The sequence below is a fragment of the Aotus nancymaae genome, unplaced genomic scaffold, assembly GCF_030222135.1.
Source record: "Aotus nancymaae isolate 86718 unplaced genomic scaffold, 86718_ANA_hifiasm-v0.15.2.pri h1tg000019l, whole genome shotgun sequence".
NCBI classification, from domain to species: domain Eukaryota; kingdom Metazoa; phylum Chordata; class Mammalia; order Primates; family Aotidae; genus Aotus; species Aotus nancymaae.
In genome coordinates this window covers 44,087,413-44,114,535 of record NW_026988431.1, presented here as the reverse complement: position 1 = coordinate 44,114,535, position 27,123 = coordinate 44,087,413, and the positions used below count along the sequence as shown (strand labels likewise).

Sequence of the window (27,123 nt, the reverse complement as noted above, 5' to 3'; positions counted from 1 at the left end):
CTGCGTCCGGCTGGGTGTGCTGTTTTTAAACTTACGTGAGGTAACCACCTTGACTAGGACACACAGCTGGTAATCTCTGTATATGTTCGCAATTCTTCTAATCACGTAATCAGTGAACAGGATAAGTGGTCTGAAGAACTGCAATTTATAAACCTGCTTTTGGAGAAGGATCTCTCCAAGTGAGGAAACAGGCCCAGTCAATCTGAAGCCTGAATTTAGTTCTATTAGAATAAGAAATTATTATGTAAACTGGCTTTCTGGTGTTTCTTGCACATACATACACCTGCCTTTTTTAGTTTATTTGAAAAATTTCAGCCCATCTTAGCTAAAGTAAGCATAATGTGAAGTGAAATTGAGATTAAATTTGTAAGATTGCTTTGTTACTGTCTTCTCTCTTCCCACCTAGAGAAATTTCCAACAAAGTCCTCTGCTGTTATTCTGCTTTCCCCAAGCCCCACCAAGGGTGTAGGGTTTGTTTGTTTTGTTTTGTTGCCATAAGCTATATAACCAGGGCAAGATACTTAACCAAGAGAGGCCCTTTTTTAATTTGAAAATTGAAGTAATGAAGTAGATCTCAACACCAAATTTCTATACATCTGTATAAAACACAATTTTACTGGAAGAAGCACATTTATGTGTTACCTGTTACTTACATACATTATATATTTTAATATCTTAAAAAGCAATTTTACCCCTAGATTTTATGAGCTGTTAAAAGATAAAATTTAGCAGCATTTTCTAATACAGTTTTTAAAACGCTAATACGCTTTTCAAAAAGCTTAGGGGAAAATGTCAACAGCACACTCTCTTTCAAACAGATCTGCTCTTAGCAACTCAAGAGTAATAAAGGAGCTGTAATTGTTTTTTTCCTCTTGTAAGAGTTGCTAGTACACAGAGCACAGGATGGCCAGTGGCCCTAGGGAGTGTTGGCAGCAATCTCCCTAGGCCCTAATATTTTTCTTTCTTTTTTTTTTTTTTGACTATTAGAAAAGTTTATTTAACAAAAAGTCTAATATGAAAATGTACATGACCTAATTTTTACATCATAGTAAAATAGGCCCTATGGAGAGAGGACATGGATTTCTCCGCTGAACAGCCATTATTTATACTCGTTCCAAGGCTTCTAACATGATGATACTATTTCCTCATATTACCACCATTCCAATATTGTTCTGTTGTCCGCTAGTTGCCATCTCCACACATTCATCTATCACAAGATTCATAAAGGGATCAAATCTCCACAATATTCCTTGGACATGTCTGCCACCATTTAATTTCAATGATAACTTCTTGTCCATAAATTTTTTCAACTCGGGAGGGTGAGCTTTGCTCCTGATGGCTACTCCGCGGGCACACAGAGGCCTTGGAACGGAATGCCCTATTTTTCTTTCTTAACTAAGCAATCAAGTGCTGGCACCATCCATTCTAGACAACTCTCAAACAGGTTAAATAGCTAAGTACTTGATCTGAGCAGCCTATAACCACAAAGCAATAGTCTTGTCTTAAACAATTTTAATCCTGAATGAGAAGGTTGGGCAGAAGGGGTCAATAAAGGAAAACGAGGTTAATAGATGACAAAACATTCAGGAGGGAGTAGGTATCAAGTGAGAAAGTTCCAAGATAGCAAATGTGACAAAAGTTGGACCAGAGTACTTTTCTGGGACTTTAATCTATGCTCTCTTTCCTCCCCTCCCCTCCTCATTATCCCCTCTTCTCAACGCCTCCCCCTCCTCCAATTCTCTATGCTAATTATGGTGAGGTTCATAAGAGAAAATGAGGCCAGTTTAGATTTCTGATACTTTCATTTGAATCCCTGAAGCCAGTTCTACATTGGACTTTCTTAGTTACATGAACTAATTAATCCTTCTAGAGGGGTTGGTGGGGATAAAATAGTAGACTGGGTTTCCCTGGCAATTTAAACAGTTGTGTTATGGTTAATTACTCTAATAAAGCTAAATATGTAAATTTTTCTCTATTCAGAATTACAAGAACTTAAACAGACTTTTAATGTGAAAATCAAAATCAGTTGTCACTATAAGAACAATGTAGGCATGCTATTGCCTGGTTTGCTCTGAGAAAATCTGGCAATTCAAACCAGTTATTTTATATTATACTCAAAGATTTAATATTTCCTTTTAAAAGAAATTCATACAAAAGGGTGTGAAGTAATAACTCAACAAGAAAGAATATGGTGCATTTAAGACTGGGACAATTATGTCAGTGCTTTCTTAGAAACATAATCTCCCTCTCATATCATTCTTTTTATCTACTGAGTTCCCATTTTACTGAATTCATGTTATGAAGTCCTTCTATACATGTGATGCATCTAGGATGAGTTGTGAATCTTCTGCATTCTGCTCTATGGCATGGTGGTACTTAGTGTAGACCAGCAGATCCCAATCTTTTCTGGTACCAGGGACTGCTTTTGTGGAAGACAATTTTTCCATCAACAGACAGGGGGTTGAGGGGATGGTTTCGGGATGAAACTGTTTCACCTCAGATCATCAGGCATTAGGATTATCGGAAGAAGCGCACAAGCCAGATCCCTTGCAGGCGCAGTTCACAATAGGATTTGGGCTCCTATAAGAATCTAATGCCACCTCTGATCTGACGGGAGGAGGAGCTCAGGAGGTAATGCTTGCTAGCCTGCCACTCACCTCCTGGTGTGCGGCGGGGTTCCTAACAGGCCACAGACCACTCCCAGTCCATGACCTAAAAATTAGGGACTTGTGTAGACCATAGACAGCATTATTTTGAAGCTTGTTTGAAATGGAAATTACCAGGCACCATTTCAGATCAACCAAATCAGAACTTTTAGGAATAGGATCCAGTTATTCTTAAGCACATGAAAAATTTAAAACCACCACTGTTTGTCTGCATGCTTTCTTTCTTTTTTATTTTGCTCATGCTTAACACGGCAACAGAAGACAGTCTATTAGTTTTGATATAGATTGGATGACTTTACAGCTTTCTACTGTATCTGACACCAGTTTATATTTTTCTTCAAGATACAGTTTTGAGCTGGGCCTATCTCTTATTATTTTTTTTTCTTTTTTTGAGACAGGGTCTTGCTCTGTCAGCTGCGGTGGTGTAATCTTGACTCACTGCAGCCTCAACCTCCTGGGCTTAAGCGATATTCTCATCTCAGCCTCCCAAGTAGCTGAGCCTACAGTTGCATGCCACCATGCCTGGCTAATTTTTTATTTTTCTTTAAGAAAGAGAATTTCACCATGTTGCCCAGGCTGGTCTTGAACTCCTGGGCTCAAGCAGTCCACCCATCGTGGCCTCCCAGCCATGAGCCACAGCACCTGGCATATGGATCTATTTGTTTCTATTTGCTTTTCTGAAGCCTAAGGAAAAAGGAGCCAGCTGACTTAAAAAAATATATATCTGATCTTTGCTCTTTCTTCTGAGATTATTAAATTGCCTATACTAGTTAATACAGAGAGAACACTCATTTTGTTTCTCTCCAGATTTAAAGATGTTAGTGTGAATATTTCAGGAATTCTGCAGGTTGGGGGTAAAGATGGACAGTGATATAAACTGTTCCACTTTGCTCCACTCCAGCACAGAATACATCAGTTGACAGAGCTGTTGACAGTTCAGCAGCACTGAAGCACAAGTAGACCGTAAGGCTTGAGAAGTAGTGTAAGGTCCAAGAATGTGATAAGACTTGCATGCCAGACTTGATAGTGGGTAGTGAACACTGGTAGGGTTAAGAAGCCATTAGAAAGTAATGACCATCATTTTTATAATGCAAAGTTTTGTAAGTATGGTTACCATATGCTCTAGTATAGATTTAATTGCACAGAGTAGGAATTCCTTTCAAATCAGCTTAATAAAAGTTTATTTTCACAATGCTACAGAGGTAAGTCCCCAAGCTTTACAATCCTCTTTTGTTTCTCTCAAAAAGATTTCTTAAAAAAAAAAAAAAAAAGTCTTTAGAATACCACACCATGTTTAAAATCCTGTAAACTATTTTTGAAATCTAAATTAAATTCTGACAATGATAAAATGTTTGCCAGCCAATCAAAGTCCCAAACTAATTAACATTCAAAGTAAGAAAGAATCATCATTGGGATCTCATTATATTTTGATAGCTGTAAAGGCTGATTGGCTCCTGTCATTAATAGTGTTAGTACCACAAGCAAATTATACCACTTATATTCTAGAAAAAGATATAAGCATATTTGTCTTGCACATCTTACACACTGAGATATAAAGCCATGTTTTACCAACTTTTTTTTATTAATGTACCAAATAATTTCTTCCACAATGGCAACTGTGGTTAAAACAAAAACCCCATAGCATTAGCCAACCTGCTGGCATGTTCTATGGTCTAATTAATAATAGTGCACAGACATTTATAAACTACACAGCCACAGTAATTTATGAGTAACTAATAAATTTTGAAACATTGGGAATATAACAAAACTATATTCTAAATAGTTTACTTTCCCTTTTTCCTTATATTATTTTTATATTCATTCCCACTCATTTTTTCACTAGACTCTATTAAATTCAAGATTTAAATATGGCTAAGCATAAGACAAAAGAGATGAGTGTCAACAAAACAGCTGAATTTTATCAGTGTCTAAGCCACTTAAAGCTATTCTCCAAAAGACAACTTATTCAACCCAAGGCAAACATAGAGAAAGTTGGATTTGAATCTCTATATTTTCAACTGTCAGGTCCACAGGAAAATCCAAGGCCCAAGTTTTGAATGTCATGAAGTTAACTGTGGCAATAGTGGAATGTCCATTACTGAAGATGAACCCCTAGACACACTTAGCAAGACATTCAACTTGCAGAAGGTAGGGAGTTGGGAGTGGTACACAATCTGATAACAAGGTTTTTAAGCTCTAGTCAAAGATAAAACAATATTATGTCTGAATAACAATCTCTGAGGAACTTGAATAACAATCTCTAAGGACTCTTGTCACTATATGAAGAACATAGGTTAATGGTTCAACACTCTAATAATTCAACACTCTTAATTAAAAGGAGAACCATTTAATCAATTTTCTGCAGTGAATTATAAGACTAACTTCCTAGCATCTGGAGATTACATTATGTTCCACCTTGAAGCTGTAACAATCAGGACCATTACCTGACATGCATTCAACAAATATTCAAACAAAGTATAAGGTTAATTGTTATAGAAAGTTAGGTTTTCTAACACCTAAGTGTTAGGTGGACTCAATGTTGAACCTTTTTGAGTGCCAACATGACACTAAGGAAACGCTCATTAGAACATTTCAGATTTCAGATTTGGGATGCTCAACTGTTAAGTATAATGTAAATATTCCAAACTTCAAAAAAAAATATGAAATCTGAAACACTTCTTGTCCCAAGCATTTTTGGAAAAGGGACACTCAACCTTTACCTCATAACTTTTCCCTAAATCACTTTTGGCTCTACCACTTCTAATCGTATATGGAAGCTGAAGTATGTTATGATTTCTGTTACAAGACTATTTTTCTACATTCTGGCTCTATTTCTGCTAAATTATTCTTACAGTCTTTATCAATTTAAGTTTAAAAGAAAAAAAACAACTACCTTTTTAGAACTCTGAAACGGTATTTAAAAATTACATTTAAAAAATTTTAAGTTTTGTTCATCATATACAATAAAATTCTGATATATGGTGTTAGACAAATTATCAGTCAGGTAATTTCTGTTCACCTAATATCAATGCTGTAAAGAGGTTCAAGTGAACGTTCTTCTGAGGGATGAGTTTCAATGATCCTAAAGATGGTAAATGAGCCCATTATTTGTATGTGAATCTAAAGTGAATCTTATAAAATTATCCATAAATCAAAAACAAAAGTTTCAGCAGACAATTGTTAAATATAATGTTAACAGGTACATTGAGCAATAAATTGAAACTTTTAAATTTAACTCATATCTGCTTAGTTTTTTTATTTAGTTAAGTATAAAGGCCCAGTTAATCAACTCATTAGATTGGTCAAGGCATGACACTTGAACTACACAAGACGATTTAAAAAGCAGTTGGATTTTTTAGTAGTTCTCTGGTAATCACACACACATACACACATACATACAAATTTGTAGAGTACTCTGAATATAGGATTTCCCCCATAATCTTGCATAATGTACTGTTCACAATCTGCTGCATTTTGTAAACTATATAAACTGGACATGGCCAAATTAGAGATGTCTGATAAACTCTTATAAAGTATTTGGGAACTTCAGCTGGAATCCCAAGGATCAATTTTAAACTATAAAAAACAAATATTCATATAAAAGCACAACAGATTTAACAGACATCTTTGGGAAAAAAATCAAATCATAACTCAATTTTCTACTTTTTCAAATACAACTAAGAAAAAAAGTTGTAAGAAGTAATATCTACCTTAACAAAAACACATTAACTGGGTGAATTTGGGGGGGGAAAAAAGCTATCCAGCATTATTGCACTCCACGAATGTGCAGAATTCCAAAATATGCCAGCACTGAAAAACTATCTTGCATTGAGGTTTTCCAAGAGGTACAACGAGCCTGCCAAGAAAGCATCTGGTCTGTACCAACAGCTTGCTGTCTTCAGTACAGACCTTCATAATGTCAGTCACGCTGCTCTTGCAAAAATCCCTTAATGCCTGAAAGATATATAGAAAAAAGAGTATTTTATTTCAAAAATCACTCATAAAAACCCTTCAGAAAGTCAATTCATTGATCAGAAAGGAACTGAGAACAACCCTGCCAAGCAAAAGTTAACTAATACCTCTCTGTGTTCACACATTTGCCTATAAATTTTTTATCATGAGTGTGTTCAAAGAATTTGCATACTCTCAGGAACTAATTATTTGAAGGTAAGGATAGGATAAGTATACACACCTCTAGCATAATAGATCAACTCTGGCCATTAGGAATTTAGAGTAAAGAAAATAAGGTTACAGATCCAGTTATTAAGCCTTGAAGGTAAAACTACTAACAACCTGACTTTATTTCGGCAGGTCCAAACTCTCTTCATACACTTCAACATTTTAATGAAGAACACATCCCTCTGTTTAATCTTAAATTGGAAACTCAAGTGATAATATATGTAATATTTACTAACTTGCTGATTCATAAGGATTAACAGAAACCTATACATAGTTATATTTTTAAACAACTTACGAAAGAGTTTTCAGTGCTGATAGGTGGTGCTATGATCGATGGTGTGGGATTGAATCCATATGCACATTGAGCTTCATTTCGTTGTCAAGAATTTGAACAAGTTGTTGCATGGATGGAAGGTGACCAGATTCCAGCTTAGACCATACAGGTACATCTATAAAAATAAATGGCACCACCCCCCAAAAAATTAAGGATTTTTTTATAATATGCATTCATTCCACAAATATTTATCGTCTATATACAGAACTGGGGATACAAAAGTGAGAAAAAAGTACACTGCTTGCTCTTAGGGAATTTACATTCTAGTAGGAGGAATGTCGAAAGAAGTACACAAACAGCTACAAAATTACAATTGTGTACTTAGAATTAAAAGTGGAAGGCACTACTGTACTAGGAGGGACATATACACAAGGCTGTCCCTGACTAGTCAGAGAAATAATATCATTTAAATTGAGACCTAAAAGATAAAAAATTACTATGACAGAGTGGGGATTCATTTGAATAGAAAACTTTTGAGGGAGAGAGAACAGAAATGTAAAGGCAGAAAGGAGCTTGGCACATGAAAAGTAAGAGAAAATCAGCATAGCTGAAAGAAATATAGAAGAAGAACGATATAAGGGAGGGTGGGAAGGTGGAAAGGATTAGACTGGGGCTAATAAACTGTAAAGGGACAGAAGGTAAACATTTTGGGCTGGGGATGATAACCAGTCTCTGCCACAGCTATTCAACTCTTGTAGCCTGAACGCAGCTGTAGGCAATATATAAACAAATGGACATGGTTGCATTCTAATAATGCTTTATTTACAAAACAAGCAGCAGAGGATATGGCTCATAGGACCATAGCTTTATAATCACTAAACTAAATCATGCAGAGCCTTTTGGCCACATTAAATGTTCTGGTCTTTATCTTGAGAACAAAGTTTAAATGCAAGATACAATTTGCATTTAAAAAGCTTTTGTTTAGAACAGATATTGGCAAGTTTTTCTGTAAGAAGGCAGATGGTAAATATTTTATGCTTTATGAACCAAGAGACAATAATCAAGATTATGTGCATACTTATAAATTTCTATGAAGTTTGCACTGATACAACTCAAAACTTTAGTTATAAATACAGAAGTTTGAATTTCATATAATTTCCATGTGTAACAAAATATTAGTTTTATTTTTTTAACCAAAAAGTGTCAAAAACATTGTTAGCTCATAGGCCGTATTTGCCAACCCCTGGTTTAGAGAATGTAAAAGAGAGTAACAAGTTAATTGTGGCCTGGACTAGGGTGGTGGCAGTGAAGATGAACAGAAGGTAGATTTTTGAAAAATTTAGGAGTTGGAATTGAGAACAGTTGGTAATCCATTAAATATGGAAACTAGGGGAGATGGTGATGTTATCATAGGTCTCTGGGCAACTGAGTAGACAAATGATGGTGTCATAAAATAAATGAGAAATGTCAAAGGGGGAGCAGAAGAGTGTACAGGCATTATCAGTAGGAGAAGTAAGTAAGAGTTTATTTTACAGTAGGTTTAAGATTCTTGAGCACAGCATTTTAGGAGAGAGATTAAGAGATACACATTCAGGGATCATCATACAGATGTTATTTTAAAGCCATGGAAGTAGATAAGGTTCACAGAGACAATCTGACCTAAGAAGAGGACCAACTCATCAAGGAATTCTAAAATGTGAAGTTCAAGTAGAGGTAAAGAGATTAAGTTGAGGGAGCAAGTTAAAAAAATTAAGTTAAAATTTTCTAAATTCTCTCTCCTAAATTTTCAATTTCTTTTAAATAAGCTTCATATAAACACTAAAGAAGTTTCTCTTATTATAAAAAATAAAAAAGCTTGATGTTCATTATAAATCATTTAAAATCTATCACAAAATGCAAACTATTCAGAACCTACCATTTAAAGTTATCTCAAATGCACCTGTTGACATACACTGGTTCTCAATCATGTTGCTCAAGAAGAAAACCATCATACATGCATAGACCTAAAAGAAAATATAATTAAGTACAGCAGGCAAAGTCACTTTTGGTAAATGTTCTTTTTAATCTACTTAAAAAGTTCCCATAAAAACTATTACTGCTATTCCATATGTTCAGATAACGTAAAGCAATATTAATTTGCAACTCTATACATACTGAAGCACTTACAGATGATATTCATAATGTACATGGAATTTCTAAGAGATTTCATAATAGCCTTAATAAGTTAAACAAAAGAATACATGCATAAGAAGAGTTAACTTTACCATTTTTATAATATATCAATTCATAAGGCCGGGCATGGTGGCTCACGCCTGTAATCCCAGCACTTTGGGAGGCCAAAGCAGGTGGATCATGAGGTCAGGAGATCAAGACCATCCTGGCTAACACAGTGAAACCCCATCTCTACTAAAAATACAAAAAAATTAGCCAGGCATGGTGGCACGCGCCTGTAGCACCAGCAACTCGGGAGGCTGAGGCCAGAGAATTGTCTGAACCTGGTAGGCGGAGGTTGCAGTGAGTCGAGATCACACCACTGCACTCCAGCCTGGGCCACAGAGTGAGACTCCGTCTCAAATATATATATATGTACACACACACACACACACACACACACACACACACACACACACATCCATATAAATTCATAAGAGACTAGTGATGCAAAATTAGCAACTCCAATACAAACTGTGTATGTTTCAAACAAACCATTTTAAGTCAAACTAAGAAAGAAGTAGGTTAGAAAGCACAGGCATGTTAAAGTATAATCATTCACCTTTCAAAGCAAACCTATACTCTCTCCCAAAAGTGACTAGGTATTCCTTATTGGACAGAAAAGTTTTAATTTAACGAAACCACTGGACTAAGAGTAGGATGCTGTGAGAATGCCAATTCACAGCAAGCTGTTTCAGAAAAATAAATCAAATGTTCACAGCAGCTGAGAAAGAGCTTTCCCTACTACCTCACAGGAGCTAGGTGGGGTTTGTTTTTATAGGAATTACTGTACCATTTGGGAATGTTAAGTCTATTTTCCTGTGAACAATACACAAGGAAATGCCATAAAACCTACAAGGTAGAGATATACTTCAATTAGAGATAGCACTTGAAGATATTTATGTTAAGTAGTTTTGTCTGTTACTGGAAAGAAATGGTTCCCTAAGAAAAAGAAGTACAGCTATGCAGGAGTCTGCTAAAGGTATTTGGCCTAGAATTAAACAACAAGAAAAATCTAATCCATGAGAAAAATACAAATTAGACCCATTTTAGACAGGATGGTGAGCCCTCCAGAAAAAAAATGATTTTAACTAAAATAAAATAAGAGTAATCTAGAAAAAATGTATGTAGCAACAAGACCCTACGAAAACAAAGGAAAGAGAAACAGCACAAAGATCTTGAGTATATTTACATTGTTTCTTTCAGGCAATTAAAACAGACCCATGAACAGAAGAGGCAAAGGACAAAGAACTTGAAAAGAGGAGTTTTGATAAGAACAAGTTAATGGAAATACCCTTTTTAAGGTGAATCAACCCACTAATACCACATTAGTTGGTATAAAAGTCCTACATTATGTATATATTATGTTTTGCTGGATATGAATTGACCTAACTAATATAATCAAAATCAGATAACAAATTATTTTGTGCCCTGGTAATACTAAAGTAATACCTCCCTATCCCCCCAAAATAAAAAGGTTAAGCCCTAATCACTCATAATATATCATATGGAAAAAAGGTAAAGGGAGGTTAAGTGACTTGCCCAGAGATAAAACTGGTATAAATTAAAATAATACGTGTTAACAGGTGAATCAATAACAAGTATTCAAAATAAGAAAATCCATTAGAATATTTCATTGACAACCTAAAAACCTAGTTACCAAAGCTATTAAGTTACATACCTTATTTTCTTGGCCCCACTGCCAGATGCTAGGAGCTTGCATGCCAAAGAAAGCAAAAGGATCCTTGCCAACAATTATTAAGCCTATTAATACTAGTTTGAAGACTGACAGGAAAGATGCTATGTGTCTATCAAAAGAAAAGAAAGAAAATCATCAGAAGCCACAATTTCTAATCTACTTTAAAATTTAGTAATTCAAGTGTATGCAAAGACTTTTCTAGACACCAAATCTAAAAGTTACTTATAGAAAAAGCAATTAAAGTTTATTGCGCAGTTTTAAAACAAAAATATTTAATATATTTAAAATCAACTGAAAAATTAAACTATAAAATTATATAGAATTGGTCTTTAAAAACTATTATTTTATGAAACAGAATTTAATACCATTGACTTTCTATAAAAATTGAGGATAGTTATTCTATTTCCACAATTAAAAATATGTAAGAAAACACATCTTTAGAAGGGTTGCCATCTCTGAAATGACCCTATTCCTTCTTACAGGAAAAGCCTTCTATATTTGGGTTAAATAAACTTGTTATATATAAAATAGCATTCTCTGTATATTATAACCAACTAAGTAATTACAGTAACTAAGGACAGCTAATTAAACCAATTCACAAATATTTAAAAGTCAAATAAATTCTTTTCCTTTAAAGTTATTAAAATTTCTTACCTATATATTGGTTGAGGGAGGTAATTCTCTCCTTCAATGCGGATGTCTGGGTACCGCTGGCTAATAACCCGCATGTACTCCTCAAATACCCGCCTATAACCTCAGGAAACACTGCAGAAAAATAAGTGTTTCCATTAAGTCATTTAGAATATATCTAGATTTATTTTGTAGTTAGACAAAGCCTAAAAATTATCAAAGTTACAAATTTTTCTCAAAACCAGTCACAAATTAATAATTGAATCAGGATGATAAATACATGGAGTTTTTTTTTTTAATATATTTCACATATTTCAGTTACCGCACCCTCAAATGAATCCTTCCATTAAGACATTAAACTTTGTATTTGCCAGTATGTGGCCTAATTATTTTTTAAGTTAAAAAAAGAAGAACATTAAACTTTATAGATTTGGGTTACTGTTGGACAACAGCAAATACCCATCCACATTCAGCATATTTTTTTTTCTTTCTTTCTTTCTTTTTTTTTTTTTTGAGATGGAGTTTCGCTCTTGTTTGCAGGCTGGAGTGCAATGGCGCAATCTCGGCTCACCGCAACCTCCGCCTCCTGGGTTCAGGCAATTCTCCTGCCTCAGCCTCCTGAGTAGCTGGGATTACAGGCACGCGCCACTATGCCCAGCTAATTTTTTGTATTTTTAGTAGAGACGGGGTTTCACCATGTTGACCAGGATGGTCTCGATTTCTTGACCTCGTGATCCACCCGCCTCGGCCTCCCAAAGTGCTGGGATTACAGGCGTCAGCCACCGCGCCCGGCCCCACATACAGCATATTTTGAGCTCTCACACAGATTTGGCCTCTTTGGAGGAGTATCAATTACTTGTATAAACAGTGAAATGAAATGAAAACAATTCTTATTCATCTGAACTGGAGACTTTCAAATTTGTGACACACGACTTGAAAAAAAAAAATCAAAGCCTAAGAGAATGAAACTCTGTTTCTTATTCCCATTCTGCCCCTAACTAGGCAAACTTGTTTGCCCAAACACAACAAAAGGAACTTAGACTAAACTCTTAGATCCCTTCTAACTCTAAAATTTGATTCTACTTTGCAAAAGAAAACAAAGATTAGGAACATAATTTTCAACAATATGTACAGATAATCCTTATCATTACTCTGGAGATTAAGCTAAGCCAACAGTATCCAATCTTCTCTATTAAAGTCTCTAAGCAACTCACTTTCAGATATGCATTGCCCCAGCAAAAAAAAAAAAAAAAAAAAAAAAAGGAAATAAGCCTCCAGAGTGCACATGAGAAAAAAGAAGATGGTACCATTATATCAACAGAAGAGCTTACAAATGCAGGTAATATTGTTAAACACTAAAGTTCATTAAATTCTAAGTGAAGATAAATACTGTAAGGTTCCACTTGGTACAGATGTAGCAGGCTCAGTAATTAAGTTACAGTAAAACCTAAGGTGCCAGCTTTGTCAATCAAGGAAAAAAACTGGTAACCACCACTACCAATCCAAAGGAACAACATGGACAGGGTAAAAATATCTGACAAGGTAAAAATATCTGACAGGGTAAAACTGTAAAAAACATTAGTAGATCTAAATTTAAGAAAACCTGCAGGGTTTTTTTGGGGGGGCGGGGGCAGTAAGTGAGAAACTCACCAGTCTTGCTTTACAGTGAATATTTCCTTTACATTTAGAATGAATGTCTCTTACAAGTCTAAATATTTTGCAGAGATACAAATCTCTATATTTAAATGAATTTATGAATCTCCAAATATTATCCTTAACATTCACCTAATGCTTTATTATTACCATTGTTGTACTTTTTATTCTTTCTAACCACACGGGCTTTTCTGAGTTCAAACTGCTAATACAATTTCCAATTTACAGAAAAGTTACAATAGTATAAAGATCTGTCATAAACCACCTAGATTCACCACCTGTTAATATTCTGCCACAGGCTGGGCCTGTAATCCCAGCACTTTAGGAGGCCAAGGCAGGCGGATCACCTGAGGTCGGGTGTTCAAGACCAGCCTGGCCAAGATGGTGAAACCTGGTCTCTTAAAAAAAAAAAAAATTCTGCCATAATTGCTTTCTTATTTTATAAATCTTTTCTTTACATCAAAAAGCAAAGGAAAATATAAAAAAAGTTTAATATTGCTTTTGTTTTATAAAAATAATCTAGATAACCTATAATTCTTTTTTAAAATTTTATTATTTTTTTTTATTGCATTTAGGTTTTGGGGTACATGTGAAAAACATGCAAGGTTGTTGCATAGGTGCATACGTGGCAGTGTGATTTGCTGCCTCCCTCCCCTTCACCTATATCTGGCATTTCTCCCCATGCTATCCCTCCCCAACTCCCCACCTCCCCGCTGTCCCCCCCCAACAGACCCCCATGTATAGTGCTCCCCTCCCTGTGTCCATGTGTTCTCCTTGTTCAACACCCGCCTATGAGTGAGAACATGTGGTGTTTGATTTTGTGTTCTTGTGTCAGTTTGCTGAGAATGATGGTTTCCAGGTTCATCCATGTCCCTACAAAGGACGTGAACTCCTCGTTTTTAATGGCTGCATAATATTCCATGGTGTATATGTGCCACATTTTTCCTGTCCAGTCTATCATCGATGGGCATTTGGGTTGGTTCCAGGTCTTTGCTATTGTAAACTGTGCTGCAATGAACATTCGTGTGCATGTGTCCTTATAGTAGAACGATTTATAATTCTTTGGATATATACCCAGTAATGGGATTGCTGGGCCAAATGGAATTTCTATTTCTAGGTCCTTGAGGAATCGCCACACTGTTTTCCACAGTGGTTGAACTGATTTACACTCCCACCAACAGTGTAAAAGTGTTCCTATTTCTCCACATCCTCTCCAGCATCTGTTGTCTCCAGATTTTTTAATGATCGCCATTCTAACTGGCGTGAGATGGTATCTCAATGTAGTTTTGATTTGCATTTCTCTAATGACCAGTGATGATGAGCATTTTTTCATATGTTTGTTGGCCTCATGTATGTCTTCTTTTGTAAAGATAACCTATAATTCTATCTTAAAATCAAGAAATGCTACCTGATATCAATGCCCAAGTTTGCACTGGTGTTTACAATGGAGTTGATTATCTAAAATAACTGTATCTAACTTTTAATGTAGTAATTTGAGAACTAGAGATTTGGTTAACTTAGTCAAAATTCGTTATTTTTATAGATGAAGGGGGAAAAAATGAAATCCAGAGAGATAAAGTGACTTTTCCCAAGTTATGCATCCAATGTACTATTTCACTCACTCAAATATTTACTGAATGTCTATTACATGGCAAGCACTGTATTAGGCAGTGAGTATTTAGTGGTGAGTAACACAGATACCATCCAGTGCCAGGGCTGGGACCAGAACATAGTCTTTGTGATTTGGGGTCCTAGGCCCTTTCCACTAGAACCCAAATTCAATAATTAGATTAGATGATTCAAGAGCTATCCTTCCTATGTCCAGAAAGTAAGTTCCCTTTGTCCACAATGCCATCATCAGGTACCCCATACAATTGGCCTCCTGGGTTCTTCCATGATGAAGATATAGCGATTCTTCTGAGAGGACCAAGTTTGTGAGCCCCAAGAAGTCCCTTAAGGGTAAGAGACTCAACTAGAGATGTGCATATGCGGAGGCTGAGTTATCAGTCAGATTTCCCCAGTCACCCACTTCTCTGGCTACTGTGTTTAGAAGCATAAATCTACTTCACTCATCTGGCCCTAAATCTTCAGTTAAATCTTAGAACTTTGTGTGAAACTTCAAATAGAATTAGTTAATCATCTTAGATTCCACAAAGGACTTTAAAACTGAACTTTTCTTACTTCTGAAAAATAAAGTGGTTTATAAGACAGCCATAACATACTTTTACACAAGTTTACTTATGCATATTCCTCCTTATATTTGCCTCCAGACTTGTGAAGAAAAACCAAGAAACTTTTTTCCTATATCATTGCTTTTCCTAAAATAATTTTTCTGTCATGAAGCAGCAATCACCACTACCAACAGATGTTTTCCAAAATGTAGTAATACACAAAATGTAACATACCAAGGTGAACAAATGTTAAAGGCATACATGGTAAAGAGCTAGTAACCATCACCTCTACCACCTCACCCAGTTCTTTCAAATTATTCCACTCTTTCTGGGTCAGTGAGTAAAACTGCCTCTCTCAGTACACCTCCAAATAAATATATGAACATACTAAAATTGTTGCATCATTTTTAGTATGATGTCTATCCTTCTGCCCCTGGAATAAATGTCCTTAGGAATTAAACCAAACTCCTAAAAAGAAATCTGAAGTCCTATTACTTTGCAAATCCCTTTCTAGTAATACAGACATACCCTACTATACGGAGTCAACCATTGCTCTTTTAACAAGAGCTTAAGTCCTATTACTTTGCAAATCCCTTTCTAGTAATACAGAGATACCTTACTATACAGAGTCAACTGTTGCTCTTTTAACAAGAGCTAATTAAATTACTTAAAGATGCAGGTAAATCACCATTTATTAAACACCTTTATCAAGTCACTTTTATTGAGTGGCTGCTACAATATAAATCTGTTAATAAAAATACTTCCCAGAGTAAAGAGATAAAATTGTTTCCCCAGGAAGAATATTTCTTGGGTGGGTGCAGTGGGTTAACCCTGTAACCCTAGCACTTTGGGAGGCCCAGGCGGGTGTATCACAAGCCCAGGAGCTTGAAACCAGCCTGGGCAATATGGTGAAACCCCATCTCTACAAAAATTAGCCAGGAATAGTGATGGGCACCTTAGTCCCAGATACTGAAGAGACTGAAATGGGAGAATCACTTGAGTCTAGGAGGTGGAGGTTGCAGTGAGCCCAAATTGTGCTACTGCACTCCAGCCTGGGAAACAGAGTGAGACCCTGTCTCAAATAAATACAGTCAAAAGCATTACAAAAAAAGAAAAGAAAAGAAAAAAGATTTCCTGAAATGTTATGCAAAAGGTATAGGAAGACCAAAAAGTAGTGACCATAAGAATAACACACACACAAAATGAAGAGAATAAAAACAGATTAATTGAATTTTGGGTTTATCAAATCATAAATAGTATAAGAGTAATACAACATTAGTGAATCACTTTAGGGAGAAAAACATCTCATCGAGATGAAATAATGAAGGTAAGAATTAAGCAGAAATTCTAGAATGCCAATTAATGTCAAAAGAGTGTTAAAAATTGAGTGAATTGTTTCTGAGATAGGGTCTCACACTGTTGCCAAGGCTGGAGGGCAATGGCACAATCACATCTCACTGCAGCTTCAAACTCCTGGGCTCAAGCAATCCTTCCACCTCAGCCTCCTCAGTAGCTGGTACTACAGGCATGTGCCACCATGGCCAGCTATTTTTTAATTTTTTGTAGAGATGAGCTCTCACTATGTTGCCCACGGTGGATTCAAACTCCTGGCCTCAAGTGATCCTCCTAAATTTGTTTAAAAAAATTTTTTTTTAGTATTTCCATAATTACTAAATGAGAGAAAAGATTTAAGACTAGTTATAAGAAACACAGGTTGGAGAGAGATGAGAGGAAAAACAGGAATACAGATTGAGTGAAACAAGTGCAGTTTGAATATAATATTCCTTACATACCCAGCCTGCTTCTCTCATAACAGTCCTCCAACTCAGCTCCATTATTTGCTTTTTCTATTACAACTGGACTTACCACCACATGCCCATAGTTGCCTTTCAACTATTATAATAACTGGTACGCTGCTTTCCACCTATCCTTCCTCCAATCAATTCAACTGCCTGAGTGTAGATTCCATCGTAATATTCACCTGTGTAAAAATACTTCTCCTTTCGGCTGGGTGCAGTGGCTCATGCCTGTAATCTCAGCACTTTGGGAGGCTGAGGCTGGTGTACTGCTTGAGCTCAGGAGTTCGAAACCAGCCTGAGTAACATGGAGAAACCCCATCTCTACAAGAAATACGAAAATTAGCTGTGCATGGTGGTATGCACCTGTAGTCCCAGCTACTTGGGAGGATTGCTTGAGCCTGGGAGGCAGAAGCTATAGTGAACCAAGATTGTGCCACTGCACTCCAGCCTGGATGACCGAGTGAGAACAAAAACAAAAAAGAACAACAACAACAAAAACAACATTTCTCACTTCCATAGTCCTCAGATCACTAAACTTAAACTTCTAGCTTGATAACAATCTATGGCCAGGTGCAGTGGCTCACGCCTCTAATTCCAGCACTTTGGGAGGCTGAGGCAGGCAGATCACCTGAGGTCAGGAGTTCGAGACCAGCCTGGCCAACATGGTGAAACCCCACCTCTACTAAAAAAAATGCAAAAATTAGCCAGGCGCGGTGGCAGGCGCCTGTAATCCCACCTACTTGGGAGGCTGAGGCAGGAGAATTGCTTGAACCCGGGAGGTGGAGACTGCAGTAAGCCAAGATCGCACCATTGCACTTCAGCCTGGGTGACAGAGTAAAACTTCGTCTCAAAACAAATAAATCTATATTACTCCTTATTACCAACTTAATTACTGCCCTGAGTCTTCCAGTGAAACTGGGTTATTCAACTTCCTATCCTCAATTATGCCTTATATATTTCTGACTCCATACCTTTGCTCACAGTCACCATCTCTAAAATACTGTCCAATTTCCTATTACCTAATTCTTACTTATTCTTCAAGATCCAACCAGAATAATACATTCTCCCCAAATATATATATATATTATATTCCTTGTACCCAGTGCCTGGTACAAAGTAGACATTCAAATAGCACTTGATTAATATTGACACAGGCCCACTTTATTCAAATGACAATGAATTACAGAATCAGTTTCAACAGATGTTTTATAGAAATATTTACATAGTCTATATAATTTCAATTATTTTCTCACTTTAAGCCCTCTGTGAAACATATCATAAATTATAAATTAATAATATCCAAATGTTTCTTTTTCTTTTTTTGATGGCGTCTCGCTCTATAGCCAAGGCTGAAGTACAATGGCATGATCTCAGCTCACTGCAACCTCTGCCTCCTAGGTTTGAGTGATTCTCCTGCCTCAGCCTCCCGAGTAGCTGGAATTACAAGCATGCACCACCATGCTGGCTAATTTTTGTATTTTTAGTAGAGACAGGGTTTCACCACGTTGACCAGGCTGGTTTTGAAGTCCTGACCTCAGGTGATCTGCCCGCCTCAGCCTCCCAAAGTGTTAGGATTACAGGCGTGAGCCACCTCGCCCAGCCAATAATATCTATTTCTCATAAAAATGATTTTAAAATTCTTCCATCTTACCTACTGCATTTTTGTTTTCTTATCTCTTTCCTATACCTATCAAGGTTCATCTTAATTACCCTGGCTTCTCTAAATATTCTTCCTAGCTGAACTAATAATGAAAGAGAAACCCTGAATCCTAGTTCTAGCTCAGAACTAGATCCCACTAAATAAAAATCTTAGATAAACCTACAAAGTCTACTTTTCATATTTTCATGTGTAAGAGCCTTTCTGGCTCTAAATTCTATACTATTTCCTTCTCTCTAAAATCCTCCATTAAAAAAATAAAAACTCCACTTCTGGTCACATCTGACCTGCTTTTCTAAGCAAGAAACCTCAGGTTTATTTATTTTGACTAAGAGTTTAAATCTGACAAGCTAATTTGTAGCTTCTAAGAATTACTAGTAGGAAGGATGTGCCTCACTTGAGCTTCCTCTCACTACTCATCCCCCACCTACCTCCTAAGAATCTCCAACAGAATAGCCAGCTAACTCTAAAAGTTTTATGTATCTATTTTCTTTGTACTTGTTAGCATTCTTATTGTATAACGTTTATTATAACAGCATCTATAAGCCCAATTTATCTTTTTCTGGCATTGTGTTGTCACTACTCAAAACCGTTCAATAGCACCTTACCTTCTCTTGATCCCAAAGCCTTGGATTTTTTTTTTAATAAACCTAAAATATACTGTCTCTTGATGAATAACTGCATGTGCTTTCTCCTGGGGCCGGGGTGGCTTCACTACCATTCCTCTTTGGCATCTGGCACAAAACCAGTGACATATCCATCTGTACCTGTAACTACTGCCAGTCTTTAAGAGCAGAAGAGTCATCTTATAAAGTTCCTCACTCCAAAAAACCTGTGAATCAAATCAAGTGGCCAACACACTGTGTGTTGAGAATCTTAAGGAACCTAATGAGATAAATGCACCATCATGTTAATCAACCTGAACCTCTCAATCATCTCTGGGTCTTTTTCTCTAAAAAAAAAAAAAAAAAAAGTTCCCATCCTCTAAATAGTTTAGTGAAGAGAATGTCCCTAGAGTATTTAACTTTTGCTGCCTCAAATTTTACAATTATCTTCCTTTATTCACTTTTGTACAACTGCAAATTGTATCACATACCACTCCATGAAACAAATTTTTAAAAGTATTAAGATGTTTGTATTATGTCCACTCCCCATATTTTTTTTTTTCAGAAAAGTACCTTAAGATTATTATTACTGGGCAATGCTTTACACATATAACAAAGAAACTTGCTTTAGCAGTCATTTAAAATTTTAACAAGTATCTTTATGCTATGGTTTATGTGCTACAAAAAGCCTAGCATGAAAATAATTCTGATGCAACGCTGTTGAGAGGCAGCGCCTAATGGCAGATGAGGCTGCAAGTTCAATCACCTACTTTCTCTTGCCCTCTCTTTGACCTTTCACCATGGGATGACTCAGCAAGAAGGCAAGAAGGCCCTCACCAAATGCCTACACCTTGACAGCGGACTTCCCGGCCTCCAGAACTAAGAGAAATAAATTTTTCCTTATAAATTACCTTGTCTGTGATTTTGTTATAGCAACACCAAACTATGACAGAGTTTTATGTCTAATTCTGCTCAAAAACCTTTATATCTTCAGTCTTTTGAACTCTTTGACCTTCAAGAAGGTACAGTAAAAATGCGAATAATACCAAGAACTCTAATTAGATCTTGAAAAATAAATAAGCTGGAGTCTGTGTGTGGGAAGGGATTCTAGCTAGAGTCACAAACAATCTTGATGAAAAATATAAAGTAATCTTTTAAAAAGTCTGCTTCAGAAACATGACTTTTTGGTTCTAGAAAATATGTCTCAAGGATAAGCACAAGAGATGAACATAACCAAAAATAAACTGGGCTAATTAAAAGAATAAAAGCTAAAACAAAACAAACTTTGGAGGCTAGTACAGAATATAACAAAAGTGGCTTTTTCACTATGGGCAAAAGAAGAAGATGGACAAAATAGGCTTACCAGTTTCAACTCTTATTTCTGTTCTAACTCATCCAACAGGGGAAAAAACATTAAGATTTATCAGATACCTATGTCCTTGAACAAACTAGCTAGATAGCTATATTCTTATTCAACCCTCAAGACAATCCTGTGAAGTTCTATCATGCCCACTTTATAAATGAGCAGACTCAGAGAGATTAACCTGTTTTAGTCATATCATTAGTAGGTGGCAGATCCAGAATAAGAATCGAAATTATGTGAGACCACCCAAATTATATGAGACACTAAAATCTAATTCTCCTCAAAGAAAAAATAAGGTAAAGGGTCTTAACATTAGAAAGAATGACCAACATTAAAAAAACATATAGCCTGGTACCATGGCTCATGCCTGTAATCCCAGCACTTAGGGAGGCTGAGGCGGGCAGATCACTTAAGGTCAAGAGTTCAAGATCAGTCTGGCCAACATGACAAAACCCTGTCTCTACTAAAAATAAAAAATTAGCTGAGTGCGGTGGCAGGTACCTGGAATCCCAGCTACTCAGGAGGCTGAGGCAGGAGGATCGCTTGAGCCAGGAGGCAGAAGTGGTAGTGAGCTGAGATTGAGTCTGGATGACAGAGTGAGACTCTGTCTCAAAAAAAACCCACAAAAGCTGAAGTCCCCATGTGACAGTGAGCTGGATCCCCGCTCCAGGAGATGCTCGACTTTGCGTCCCGGACCTCGGTACCATTATTATAAAAATGTTAACAACATTTAGATACTTTAAATGTTAATAAAACTTTTTTTTAGTCTCTTTTCCTGATGAAGTTCACAATCTAATTTCAGAGAGACAAATACACAGCAAACCCTGGGGAACAATTATAAAGTAATACAGAAGCGTCCAGAGAGCAGTGTACAAATTACAAACACAAATTAAAGAGCAAGGAAAGAAAGAACTATAATTTCACTAGTATATCTTTCTATCGCACTTCTCTTAGGTCATCAATTATGTACACTCTATCCTTTCTTCCTCTATACCAGCAAAATTGAAAATAATGAAAGAAGAACCCAGTTTAATAGACTAACTGAAATGTTATGACTGTTTTTAGTTCCCAAGATGCAAACCTGAAAGATAAACCAAACACAGGTGACATCATGAATCTGTAGTGCTGAGATAACCAGGTCAAATCAACTGTAAATAATTCTGCTTAATGACACAACTATTTATCAGATGAACACCTTGTCAAAGTGTAAGAAAAGGGTACTTTTATACCTAATGAAAAGACTCTCTTGCTTGTGGTACAAATGCTAGGTTTTATACTGACCAACTATAACAAAATTAGTTAAGCTACCTTCAAAAGCAAGCACTGTAATGTGACAAAAGAGACCAATCACAAGTAAAACAGTTGGGTTCCATTTTCATTCATATAACTACTACAGGAATCTTTGATATCATTCACTCTGTTCCACATTTGTTTTCTACCAGTCAAAATTACCTTTTAAAACATTACTGAAATTCTCTAACGTAACGTAATTTTGGTACATAGCCTTTAGCAAATTCTTACTCAAATTCTGAAATCATAAAAATTCACAAAAATAAATCATACCAAACACTGACACTAACCAACAACCTAACTGCAAAATCTAGGAGAAAAATGTATTAATTATAAGGTAGACAGAAAGGTCAAGATTAAGAAAAATTACCTAAACTCTGCTTCAGGAAAATTCCTATGTGAAAGCTCATAGACCTAAGGCTCTCCCAAAGGGAGAACTGAATAGCTGGTCAACTTCAGTCAAGTAAGGTACTATCCATGCTTCCATTCCCAACTTTCTATATCCTGACAGAGGATGTTTTAAAAAGAAAGAAAACACGAAGGCTGGGCAAGGTGGCTCTCGCCTGCAATCCCAGCACTTTGGAAGGCTGAGGCAGGAGGACTGCTTGAGCCCAGGAGTTCAAGATCAGCTTGGCAATATGGCAAAACCTCTTCTCTACCAAAAAAAAAAAAAAAAAATTAGCCAGGCATGTAGTGTGTGCCTGTAGTCCCAGCTACTTGAGAGGCTGAGGTGGGAGAATGACTTGAGCCTGGGTAGTCGAGGCTACAGTGAGCAATGACTGCACCACTGCACTGTAGCCTGGGTGACAGAGTGAGACCCAGTCAAAAAAAAAGAAAAAGAAAACATCAACAGAATAAGTAATAAGGGTGTGTCAGGGTACCAGGGCAGCAAGAAGAGAATGAGCAGTAACACACAGAATTCTGGAAGTTTATAGTCCCACCTGTAGAGGCATGGAGTCCAGGCCGAAGTTACTGATGGCACAGTGTATTCAAAACTTAAGTTTTACCCTCAACAACTTAAACAAAGGAACATACCTCAAAATAGTGAAAGTCATCTATGACAAACCCATAGCCAACATCATATTGAATTGGGCAAAAGTTGAAAGCATATTCCCTAAGAACTGGAACAAAACAAGGATGTCTACTATCACCACTCCTATTCAATGTAATACTGCAAGTCCTAGGCAGAGCAATCAGGCAAGAGAAAAAAAAATGTCATCCAAATGGAAAAAAAGGAAGTCAAATTATCTGCCTTTGCTGATGACAGAATTCTAGTTTTTTTTTTTTTTTTTTTTTTCTTTTGAGACAGAGTCTCACTGTTACCCAGGCTGGAATGCAGTGGTGTGATCCTGGCTCACTGCAGCCTCTGTCTCTCCGGTTCAAGCGATTCTCTCACCTCAGCCTCCGAGTAGCTGGGATTACAGGCATGCATCACCACACCCAGCTAATTTTTGTATTTTTATTTTTAGTACAGACAGGGTTTCACCATGTTGCCCAGGTTGGTCTCAAACTCCTGATCTCAAGTGATTCTCCCGCCTTGGTCTCCCAAAAGTGCGGAGATTACAGGCGCGACCTACTGTTGATATTATTCTATACCTAGAAAACCCTACAGATTCTGCCAAAAGGCTCCTAAACCAGATAAATTACTTCAGTCAAGTTTCAGCATATGAAAATCAGTAGTAACAGATGTGATGCCGTGCGTTTTGTAGCCCTAGCTACTCCAGGGGTGAAGCCAGAGGATCGACTGAGCCCAGGACGCTGAGGTTGCAGTAAGCTGTTATTGCACCATTTAACTAATTTTGTTATAGTTTGACATTATGAAGTCTAGCAACTCCAGCCTGGGCAACAGAACAAGACCCTATTAAAAAAAAAAAAAAAAAAAAAAAAAAGGTAGCATTTCTATTCACCAATGACGTTCAAGCAGAAAACCAAAAAATGCAATCCCATTTATGATAACCACAAAAGACATAAAATACCTAGAAATATACCTAATCAAGGAGATGGAAGACTCTACAAGAAGAACTACAAAACACTGCTGAAAGAAATCACAGACGACACAAACAAATGGAAAAACATTCCATCTTCATAGATTCCAAATGTCAACATCATTAAAATGTCCAGACTGCCCAAAGTAATCCCAGCACTTTGGGAGGCAGAGGCGGGCGGATCACATGAGGTCGGGAAATCGACCAAATAGAGAAACCCCACCTCTACTAAAATTACAAAATTAGCCAGGCGTGGTGGCACATGCCTGTAATCCCAGCTACTCGGTAGGCTGAGGCAGGAGAATTGCTTGCACCTGGAAGGCGGAGGTTGCTGTCAGCAGAGATCTCGCCACAGTAAGAGCGAAACTCCATTTCAAAAAAAAAAAAAAAAAAAAAAAGTTAATGATGTTAATGGTTAAACCATTCTCCCATTTGCAATATTACATAAAAGATGATATATTCCCGGCACATAGAACACTGTACAGGGAGTTGTTTTATTTATAATTAGGAGAAATTGCAATGTTTTTAGTTTTCACCAAAAATAAAGTCTCACCATCATATTTTCTAACTCTCTTAAACATCACCTTAAACTGATGTTTTAATTATTATTTTAAGGATTTCCTTGGTCTTCAACGAGTAAGCAAACAGTTGGATAAGTAGAAAATCTAAACTTTAATATACAAATACATGAAGTTCTTAAAAGAAGGTTTTAAATGAATGATGTCCAACACCAGCATTCCAATGTATCAGGACTCTGATGATTTACTAATCTGGTTATCCTGGGATGGTCAGTTTATCCTGAGAAAATGTCATCTTTAGGGGTGTAAGATTCTCATTTCTATAATTCTACAATTTTGGTGTTTCTTCCCTAATCTTCAGGGCCTTTCAGTCCCCACCTCCAACTCCACTTACCGTATAAAATGCATCGTTGCCCTGCTTCTAATGCCTATTTGGTTAAAAACAAAATCATTTATAAGAACACTGCCGAAAACGACCGAGATCTTTCCTGCGAGTCCACAAGACAACTGAAAGGAAGAACGAGATGCCAGAGCAGGCAACTCCTGAGAGGCAGGTGAGGCGGGAATGCGAGCAAACTGTCAAAGTTTAAAAGAACAAGGTGCTCCTTTTCGGACACTTTGGAAATCGCAAACCTTCCCTCCACGCCCTCCAGCAGTCCGTCGCCCCACTCGCACACTCAACAGTGCCCCCAAGTCCAGGAGAAAAACGGCGGCTGTCACTCCCGGGTCCTCTCCAACGACCCGAATTAACCTTCACCTAGCCAGGCAGCGAGGCCGCCCGGCATAACCCCGGAAAAGAGGGCAGGAAAAGTGAAATGAGTGACAAACGCTTGGCGCTCCTCCGCCGACGCGGCGCCTACTCATCCCCATCTCCGCAGGCAGCCGGGTGGCTATGGCGTGACGCTGCCGACCGGTCCTCCGTACTAACAGGTGTCCCCCCCGTCTTTGCCTTTCAGCGTTTAACCTTCTCGTACCCTCCTTCCCCATTCCCACTGTTGTAGGAGGCAAAAAAAAAAAGTCAGCAGTTGTACTTGGAAGAAAGGAGGGCGGCCTGACCGCGAGAAGGCTGGCTGTGGAAGGGCGCCGGCACCGTTCTGCAGGACCAAAGATACAGCCAGCTAGGCCGCGAAGCCGGGGCGTCGCGTAGCCAGCGGCGCCGAGCAGAAGCGCGGCGGGGAGGCAGGGACCCAGTGCACATACTCACCAAATCTGGAACTTGAGCAGCGGCCCCGTGGCGTACTGCATCTTTAATCTCTTGCTGGGCACGCCGCCCAGGTTGGCCGAGGCCTCGCTCCGGACCACCGCCGACGCCGCCACCAGGAGAAGCAGCAGAAGCCTCATCTTAATTGAGCCAGCCGCTTCGGCAGACCTCAGAGTGATACTGCAGCCAGCCCACAGCCCAGGCGCGAGCTGCTCCCCACTGCGCAGGCGCGATTAGCCAAGGTCGGGGGAGGGGAGCAGGAATGCGCCTGCGCGGCCCGGCGCCGGCGCACACTCCTGGAAAGAAAAGCTGACCTGTTTCACCGTCCTGACTCACCACCATGTTGGTAGTGTGTCAGACTGTGCGACGGCATGAGAAGGGCAGACAGGGAGCAAAGTCGCTAGTGGGGTGTCACACGGCCTATGTCTGAGGCAGTTTTGAGTTCTGCATCCAGTTTTAGCAGTTTATCCATTTATCTGCCTAAGACACTTGGAAACATCTACTTGACAGCCCTGATTACAGTGTTGGCGGATAGAAGGGAGGAGACTCCTGACCCTCAGGATAGTAATGCTGAAATTTTTGGGGTGCCCTGTTATGGCCTTTTCATTGATCTTACAATATTGTTTTATCTTAAAAGCATATTAAACATAAGTTTTTTAAAAACCTTTGGCCGGGTGCTTTGGCTCATGCCTGTAATTCCAGCACTTTGGGAGGTCGAGATGGACAGATTTCAAGGTCAGGAGATCGAGACCATCCTGGCCAAAATGGTGAAACCCCGTCTCTACTAAAATACAAAAAAATTTAGCCGGGCGTGGTAGCGCGCACCTATAGTCCCAGCTACTTGGGAGGCTGAAGCAGGGGAATCCCTTGAACCCGGGAGGCGGAGGTTGCAGTGAGCTGAGATCGTGCCACTGCACTCCAGTCTGACGACAAAGCGAGACTCTGTTTCAAAACAAAACAAAACAAAAAACCAACAACAAACTTTGGACAATTCCAAACATATACAAAAATAGAATAACTACCTTAGCAAGCTTTAACAGTTACTAACATTTTGACAATCTTGATTTGTGTATATCTCTAAACACTACTTCCCTTCCTAGTCATAGTTGGAAGCCAGTCTCAGACATCCTATCATTTCATCTATATATATATTAACACGGTCTCACTGTTACCCAGGCTGGAGTGCAGTAGCATGATCATAGCTCACTGCAGGCTGAAACCC

General features: G+C 37.8%; 1 protein-coding gene and 1 pseudogene across 3 annotated transcripts in view; both read right to left on the bottom strand.

Annotated features, from left to right (window-relative positions):
* Positions 1-26,106, bottom strand: part of SELENOT (selenoprotein T) — a 71,074-nt gene extending 44,968 nt beyond the window's left edge. For 2 of the 3 annotated variants that reach the window (XM_064378795.1, XM_064378796.1), the window contains exons 1-5: positions 25,905-26,106; positions 11,684-11,794; positions 11,012-11,138; positions 9,035-9,122; positions 7,141-7,294 (exon numbers count right to left, since the gene is read on the bottom strand). In XM_064378795.1, the coding sequence (XP_064234865.1) occupies positions 7,170-7,294; positions 9,035-9,122; positions 11,012-11,138; positions 11,684-11,794; positions 25,905-26,041 (588 nt within the window). In that variant the 5' untranslated portion in view covers positions 26,042-26,106 and the 3' untranslated portion in view covers positions 7,141-7,169. Of the gene's footprint in view, positions 1-5,907; positions 6,621-7,140; positions 7,295-9,034; positions 9,123-11,011; positions 11,139-11,683; positions 11,795-25,904 lie in introns of those variants that run through there. The other variant, XM_012437039.3, reaches the window with a different exon arrangement.
* Positions 955-4,722, bottom strand: LOC110568011 (small nuclear ribonucleoprotein G-like; annotated as a pseudogene).
* Positions 26,107-27,123: the final 1,017 nt, after the last annotated feature.